General features: G+C 36.8%; 1 protein-coding gene across 1 annotated transcript in view; it reads left to right on the forward strand.

Moving 5' to 3' along the window:
* The window catches only part of LOC126495355 (olfactory receptor 1N1-like), a 10162-nt gene extending 9264 nt beyond the window's left edge, over positions 1-898 (forward strand). The window contains exon 2 of the mRNA XM_050132964.1: positions 6-898. Coding sequence (XP_049988921.1) covers positions 6-898 — 893 coding nt within the window. The remainder of the gene's footprint in view (positions 1-5) is intronic.
* The last annotated feature ends 8253 nt before the right edge of the window (positions 899-9151 follow it).

A 9151-nucleotide genomic window follows, 5' to 3' on the forward strand; every position in this document is an offset into this window, starting at 1 on the left:
ATCAGGGTTTCCAGAGCAACGGTGGCTACTCTATGGGATTTTCCTGTGTATGTATCTTGTCACCTTGACTGGGAATGTGCTCATCATCCTGGCCATTGGCTCTGATCCACACCTCCACACTCCTATGTACTTCTTTTTGGCCAACCTGTCCTTTGCTGACATGGGTTTAATATCATCTACAGTGACCAAGATGTTGTTTAATGTTCAGACTCAGCGCCATACCATCTCCTATACTGGCTGTCTAACGCAAATGTACTTATTTATGATGTTTGGTGATCTGGACAGCTTCTTCCTGGCTGTGATGGCCTATGACCGCTATGTGGCCATCTGCCGCCCTCTCCATTATTCCACAATCATGAATACCCGATTCTGTGCCCTGATGCTTGCCCTGTGCTGGGTCCTCACCAACGTAGTTGCTCTGACTCACACTCTCCTCATGGCTCGACTGTCCTTCTGTGTTGTTGGGGAAATAGCTCATTTTTTCTGTGACATTACCTCTGTTCTGAAGCTATCATGTTCTGACACTCATGTCAATGAGTTAGTGCTTTCTGGCTTTGGAGGCACAGTACTCATGGTCCCCTTTGTAAGTATTGTCATCTCCTATGTCCATATTGTATTTGCTGTCCTTAGGGTTAAGACTTCGGGTGGGAGTTCAAAGGCCTTTTCTACCTGTAGTTCCCACCTCTGTGTTGTCTGTGTTTTCTATGGGACACTCTTCAGCGTCTATCTGTTTCCCCACTCTGTAGAGTCCACAGAGAAGGATGTTGCAGCTGCTGCAATGTATACAGTGGTGACTCCCATGTTGAACCCCTTTATCTATAGTTTAAGGAACAAGGACATGAAGGGGGCCTTGAAGAGGCTTGTCTGTCATAGGAGAATTTTTTCTTCTGAGATATAACAAGAATAAAATCTAATGAAAAGGCAGAACTGGAGTCAGATTAAGTGACTTTCAGTTAGTCACAATCAACTGTTAGCCAAGAGGTTACTGCCCAATTTAGTCAATGTATTCATTCTTCTCATACATAAAATTAAGACAACGGATAATGTAGAGATTATTTCACAGTGCCAATGGTTTTTTTTGTTGTTGTTTGCTTTTGGTTTTTCACTGTTTTTTTTTTTTTTGCTAATTTGAGATAGTCTTTTCTATACTGTAGTTATAGTAGCCTGCGACTCATCACCCTCCTGACACAGTCTTCTGAGTTTTGAGATGGTACCAGCATGCACCACTCCAGCTCACTCTAGATTTTCTATTTAATGGGTCAGAGGATTAAGTAAAATGTACTATATAATGTATTTATTAATAATATATTCTTAAATAGTAAATAGTAGGTATTCAAAAATGGTGACAGCTGCTGTTTCTCCTCACGATTCCCTTAACTCAGAAATAACACCTTACTCTGAAATTTATTTATTCAGCAGGTATTCACAGAGTATTTGCCATGTTCCTTGGTTTAAGATCTAGCTCTCACATAGAACTGAATAGGTGAAATCCCTTCTTTCCTGACATTTAAGTCTAGGTCAGTGGTTCTCAACCTCCCTAATACTGTGACCCTTTTATATAATTCCTCATGAGTGGTGACTACAAACCATAAAATTATTTCTTTTGATACTTTATAAACTGTAATTTTGCTGCTGTTATGAATCATAGTGTAAATATCTAATATGAATTTCCCAAAGGGGTGGCAACACACAGATTAAGAACCATTCTCCTAGCCTATTGGCTCATAGATATATCAAAGGAAATGAATATCCATCGGGTTTAGAGGAATCAGTGCAGATTCAGAGTGAAGAAATAAATAATGTTAGTTACATTTCAGGAGAGACAGAATAGAGGAGGGATTGCCCCAAAAAAGAAATTCAATGTTTAGGTTTCTATGATGTTTGGTCAGATTCCCATGATCTCACAAGGGCTCATGGAGGATGAACTTCTCCATTGCTGATCCAAACTACAGCTTCCTGGGACCACTGAGTGAGAGTCATTAAAGGCCCTTTCTGAGTTTATAGATTTGTCTTTGTAACAAAACTGCATTCTAGCACTTAAAATCATTTGAGAAACAGAAAACATATTTAAAGACATATGAATCTGGTATTGGTGTCTCCAGGTATCTTAGAAATACTAATTTTATAAATATGAGCCATACAATTTTGACTCTTACAGTTAGTGTGGCTACTGTTCACTGTTTACCTATATGTCCCTTCTTATTGCTGTCTCTGCTTTTAAACTGGTCTTTCTAAATAAAAATCTTTGTATTAACAAATATTAAATTGTTTAAGTTACATGTTTCTTCTCCATGGGGAGTCCAAAAACTTTACAGTTATCCACAGACTGGTTTCCCATATTTAAGGCACTTTAGAATAATCACCATTCTTCTGGGATTTAACATAACTCAGAGTACAAAAATCTAGCTATGTTATTTAGCAAATGTCTCTCTACGCAGATTTAAGTGCATTTTCTTTTAACTCTAGGAGTCCACTGCAATCAGGAAATGGAAAGATCTTGCAATTTAAATAAAAGGATTTTTAAAGTGCTTTATTCTCTGACTGGGGTTTAAAGTATTTGGAAAACCCTGAAGATTTAGATGTCCTATGGGAGATCAAGGCAACCCCCCAGGGATTTGTCAGCCTATGGAGTTGATTTTGGTTTAATTTTCTATTCCTTCCCTTAGAAAAGAAGATTTGGGATGGCTCTTTCTGAAATATTACATATTCATGTTGAAAATGCTCTGAAAGTATCATTAGTTTGCTCAACACTGACCAATCTCCATTTACATTCTGGCTTCCTAAAAGAGAAATGAAAAAAACCCTCAAACATTAGTGCATACTCATTCTTATAGAGCTTGCTTTATACTGAGTCCAGTCCTGAGCTCTACCGGCATAAATCCGAATTAATGTTTCTTAGATGGAGTCCCAAAGTGACTTAGAGTCCTGAAGAACGTTTACACTTCAGATTAGTATTCTCTTTCTCTAGGATGATTTCTAGTCTGCCCATAGAGGAGTTTATGTCTTAAGTCATGGGGGATCAAACTTCCTACAAACCCAAAACCAACTAAGAGAGCACAGAGTGTGTTGCCTTTGTCCTCCCCAGTCTTACTGCGGCAGTGAGGAGTTCTATTAGTTAAGTGTAAGCAGAGGGCCATCAAGAGACATTGTCAGCTCAGCACATACAGAAGACCATTGAGGGATACTGATGGCCATCATTACTCAGAAGCTGAATCAGTGAGTTGCCATGGTTCTCCCACTCCAGACAGATGCAAGTTAAGATCTTCCCTGGTAAGCCACCTCGTGGGCTACACAGATTATTAGAAATGGGTTAGATCAATATGTAAGAGCTAGCCAATAAGAGGTTGGAACTAATGGGCCAAGCAGTGTTTAAAAGAATACAGTTTCCGTGTAATTATTTTGGGGCATAAGCCATGCAGGCGGCCAGGTGCCGGGGATGCAGCCCCGCTGCTCGCTCAACAAATTTCTCTCTTGATAGTGCAGAAATATCCACCAGACCAATAATAACCTACAGATTCAATGCAATGTTATGAAAGGTTTAAAGGGAATAATGAGAGAAGTCTTAAATGGGGCTGGGATAAGGTGGCAGTGTAGAGAAGTGGATACACTGAGGGATAATTTATATTAAAAATGTTTTGAAAAAGTAATATGGAAACCTACTATTATTGAAACTTCTTAAAATATATGTATATAACATATAAAAATCTTTTAAATGGCGTTACTCTACAACTAGGCAATAATGCCCTCCTAGATACCACACCACAGAGTTGCAAATAAAAATTCCACTGCCAGGAATGGGTTACATATTGGGAATTTTTTAGTAAGGTTCCTTTGACCCCCAAACATTGTAGGATATTACCAATGTTCTTGTTCACCCTCCAGAACTTGACAATAGGTTCTTAGTGCTAAAGGTATCACATATTTGAAATCATGAAAAATGAAGATGGTGTTTACTTGGAAGCTTCATTATAATTTATAATTTATAATACTGAAAGGTTCTACACATAGCACTAGAGGAAAAAAATAATCATTTATCTTACATAACCTATGAACACTGTGAGATACAATAATGAGTGGACCCAACAAAACATATCCATTGGTTCAATAGTGGTAAGAATGTCATAGGAGTAACCAAATGCTTTCTGATTGGATTTAAGGTCTAGTCAATAAGTTGAAATTCATACCAGACACTCTTATCAGGGGCAAGGATCTAGGGGAAAAACCAACATATTATTGATCTGCTAAATGACAACAGTATTAATTGACTCCTAATGACTTAATGAGTTACTGTTATATCCATGAATCAATGACCCTCCAAGTTTTCATCAGAGTAGCTTTTTTGAAGCATTTTTTTTAGTGATGAGCTCTTAGACTGACAACTGTCCAATGTACAAAAAAGTTAGAAACTGTGGAATTCTTATCCATAAATGGGACATATACATTACTCCTTCTTCCTGGAGGTGTCTGTGGAAGAAGGAGTGAAAAGATCCTAAGAACCAGGGAAGATGTACATATAACTCACAGTTGTTTTCATAGCATGCACAAACTCAATCAAGACCGAATCCCAACGAGGAGGAGGGAGGTGATCATGATATTCCATTCCTAGCTAAGGAGCTACTATCAACTGATAGATGATAGGAACAGTCAGTTTTCTTTAAGGATATGGGCCATGAGAAGCTAATTATGTTTCACTAGATAGTCTGATATCCATATGCATAGAGGCAACAGAAAATGAATTCAATAGGTTTAGTGGTGGGGTGGGGAAAGACCCTTGATATTAGGAGACAAATATGATGGTAAGATAGCCAAGACACTGGAGGGGATGGAATGGGGGGGTAGATTTGATCAAAATCCATTATACATATATAAAATTTTTGAGCAATGGAAAAAATCTGTTTGGCTTTATAAGGCACAAAATAAATTTATTTTAAAACAATTCTTTGTTGTACATATAATATTTATCACTCATCAAAGAAAAAAGGAAATTTTCATGCTAATAAGATAGATATACTTCTTGGTACAATACAAAAAACTCAATACAAAAGCACACTAATTAGATAATGCCGTAGAATTATGGTAAGAAAATATTAAGTATTTTATTTCTGTAATTAGACCATTACATTTCTATAAGAATATAAACTACATATAGTAAAATTATTCAATTTGAATAAGAACTAAAGTATTTCAGGCAGTGTTGTTTGGTTTTGTGTGGCATGATATGGTGCACTCATTAAGAATGCATATATGGTATTAACCACCAAGAGTGTGATGTAGTGGTGCCATGTGAATTAAGCACTGTAAGAAACTCCTCAGATTCTTTGCCCATTTGGTTATGAGTTAGTTTTTGGTTATTGCACATTCAGGGACCCCTTACTGTCACCCAACTTCTCACCACCCTCACCATCAGTTGTGTGACCTTCCACAGTTATAGAAGCTGTACTTGAATCATACTGCAAAGTATGGAATTTCATAATCAGTGTTTGCACAATATTCTTTCAGGGAAGATAAATTGCTAAGAACTATAAAAACTGGGTTCAATGCACCTGCTAATAGTGTTCTATTGTTCTAATGCCTGATGCCATTTGGCTTAGTTTTGTATCATATGGTATTAACTAGTGTTTAAAGGGACATTGATTTCACTTTAGGAATTCAATTGACTTTTATGTTGACTCTACATGAGAACCCTTTCCTGTTGGGAGGAGTGGATGATGGTGGACTGGGGTGGAGGCAAGAGGGAGGGGGAGGAGCGATGAGAGGGAGAACTGTGGTTGGATTGCAAAATGAAATTAAAAAAAATAAAATAAAAAGAAGTAAACTTTTTCTCATTATAAACAGTATCTTGTAAACACAAATTCTTAGTCATAAGGTGTGTGTGTATGTGTGTATAATTAATATTAACATCTCTAGATTTAAAGACAATTATTCTGATAATTATACTATACTGTCACATTGGCCATGTTAATCCAAAGTATAGAGGGGTATATCTAGTAATGAAGCATCCACAGTAAGTTCTGTATATTGGTGCACACCTGAACAGGGTGTGATGGTTCAATTTCTTTAATTCTATCACTCAGAGAGCAGTTCTCTATATGTCTAAGGACATCCTGATTGGGTAGTGATTTCCTTGCCAGCAATGTCTTCATAGTGCTACAAAAATTCTACTCAACTGTCTCTCCTCAGTTGTTTGATCTCACATCCCTTCCTTTCAACTAGAAAACAGAAAGACAGGATGAGTGACACTTTCAAGGTGATTTTCTAGAAATATCCTATTAAAATTAAGACCTTTAATTATAAATTGATGAATTAATAATTTTAAACTAATAAAATCAAGCTTAAATTAGATATGTAACTTAAGCTTAGGTATTAATATAGTAGAAAAACTATAGTCTTCAAAATAATGGTCTTCAAATAATGGTGCCATATGTGATTTATGAAATGAGCTAAGTAAATTTTCAGATTTTGTAGAATTTATCTACAGTGTAGTAATGAACAACAAAAGCCAATTTTTTATTTATATGTGTTAGGAAAACAATAAAATTGCAGTGTTAAGAATATATTCTAGGCATGGCGGTGCACATTTTAATCCCAGCACTCAGAGGCAGAGACAGGAGGATCTCTGCGAGTTCCTGTCCAATCATGGCAACATAATGAGACCCCTTTTCTAAACCAACTAACCAAACAAAGAATATAATACACATTTTACTGTCTAGTCTGATTTTTTTTATCAAATTTTCATTTTTTTGAGACAAAGTTTCTCTGTAGCTTTGGAGACAATTTTTCATTTTAACTGCAGAAAATAATTGTGTATTGTGAGAGAAGTGAGAAAAAGTACAACAGTATTACAAAAGGCCATGACCACGTGTGTCATATAAATAAAATTGGTAGAAAGATGGGCTATTATGAGGGTGCTTGTGTCAGTTATGGACTCTCCATAGCTTTATTTGCTTGGCAAGTCAGGAGTCCAGAGAAGTGTATAAATTGATCCTGTACAATCAATACTTTAAGTTCTGAAAATAGCCAGGCATGGATACATTGTAATAGTAGGAGTGGCGGGGCTGCATCCCCAGCACCCTGGCTGCCTGCTAGCTTATGCCCCCAAATAATTACACGGACACTGTATTCTTTTAAACACTGCTTGGCCCATTATATCTAGCCTCTTCTCGGCTAACTCTTGCACCTGGACTAGCCCATTTCTAATAATGTTTGTAGCACCCCAAGGTGCGCTTACCAGGAAGATTCTAGCCTATGTCCATCCTGGGTCAGAGTTCATTGCATCTGCCCAGGAGAGGGAAGCATGGCCTCTGCTCCAAAGAGCAGAGCTGTCGAGTGTTAGCTCACTTCCTCTTCCTCCCAGCATTCTGTTCTCTTTACTCCGCCTATCTAAATTTTGCCCTATCAGATGGGCCAAGGCAGTTTCTTTATTAGCCAATGACCTTCCTCCATCAATACATAATCCTCTGATCCCAGCACTTAGAAGGCCCGGAAGGAGAACTATCCCAAGTTCAAGACCAGTCTTGGCTACATAATAAGAAACAACCTTTCCAGAATTATGCAGCAAAACCATGACTCTTAAAATATAAAATAAACAAAATTTTGTGTTAGGAAATAACATCTTCTCCATAATGGGTCATTGCACTTCCACACTACCCTCCTATTAGAAAAGATGCTACCCAGGGCAAGCTGACATCAGGACACCCGGTGGGTAGCCAGCAATCTCTGATAATGAGGAAATTGCAGTTCAGAGAGTTTTAGTCACTAGCGATGTACTAGTAAGAAATAAACATTGGTTAATATGTTTTCTTTATTACCGAACATGGAGATTTAAAGTAAAGCACAACAAGATGCATTTCTGGTTCACTACACTTGCAAAAACTTAAGATTATTTGCAGGTGGAAATTTTGTCAGGACTACCACCTCCAAAATAAATTCATAGAGACTTATTATTAATTATAAATGCTGAGCTGATAGCTCAGGCTGATTATTAATTAACTCCTATGTTTTAAATTAACCCATATTCCTTATCTACCCTCTTCCACATGACAGTACCATTTTCAACATGGCACTTTCGCCTTCCTTCTCCCTGCATCTGCTTGTGTCTTCTCAGACTCTGCTCCTATTCTTAGTATCCTCCTACTTTGGCTCGCCTACCCAATCTCTTTTTTGCTTAGCTATAGGTCAGTCAGTTCTTTATTAACCAATGAAACTAATACATATTTGCAATGTATAAAGATTATTCCACATAAATTATTGAATTGCCAAGTGCTGTGTAATGGGTAAAAAATATAAATGAGCATGCATTGAGAAGCTTAAATTAAAGTGTCAATATCTTCTCAGAAGTCATAGACTGTATTTAGAACAGTTTTAGATTTACTGAAAATGTTGGCTAAAGGAATGTTCATAATATACCTTTTTTCCCATTCCTGGACAGTATTGTAAGTTTTGTTAGCTTCTGAATACTCTTAAGTCTAGATCTTGTTAAATGAATATTCTACTCAATGTGTTATTAAAAGTGTGGTCACAAGTTACAAATACAAACAGGATATTGTAGGGAAATATAATATCATCCATAAATATAAACATATTACTGTATGTTCCACTGTGTTATTTTGTTTCTAGGTTCCATTAATATTATTTATAAAGAATAAAGTAAAATTCTGGGTAAATGAGTAATTGGGAATTTTGAAAGCATTCTTAACTCAGGGTTTGATTTTATATACACAGTGGTTTGAATTTCATTTCTACCACATGTTGCTAGCTTAGTAGAAAGGGGCTAGTTAGAAACCTCTCAGCTTTAATATCCTGTATTATAGAAGCTTCTAGAACTGGATAAAGTGATAGATATGGAAAAGTATGACATAGAATCTTCTGAAAGCAGTGAGTTTGAGGGCCTTTGTCTTGAATAGAGGTGATTTCTAAAGAACTGAAGAAAAATGTTTTAACATTTTTGATTGAAAGAGGCAACTACATTATTGTGGTTGAGCATAGAAGCATGCTTCCATTACTGAATAATAAAATATAGCTAAACAAAATCATACTCAAGTCCTGCTTAAACTCCACCCAGGTTGTCGTGACTCCTGCATCTGGCCCAGCTTTGTTCGGCATATACAATTAGTGACTGAATCTGGCCGCCAGGTAGAAGTCCTTTGATATG

This window comes from Alexandromys fortis, unplaced genomic scaffold (assembly GCF_014885135.2).
Source record: "Alexandromys fortis isolate MF-2015 unplaced genomic scaffold, M_Fortis_MF-2015_v1.1 scaffold_447, whole genome shotgun sequence".
Taxonomy (NCBI): domain Eukaryota; kingdom Metazoa; phylum Chordata; class Mammalia; order Rodentia; family Cricetidae; genus Alexandromys; species Alexandromys fortis.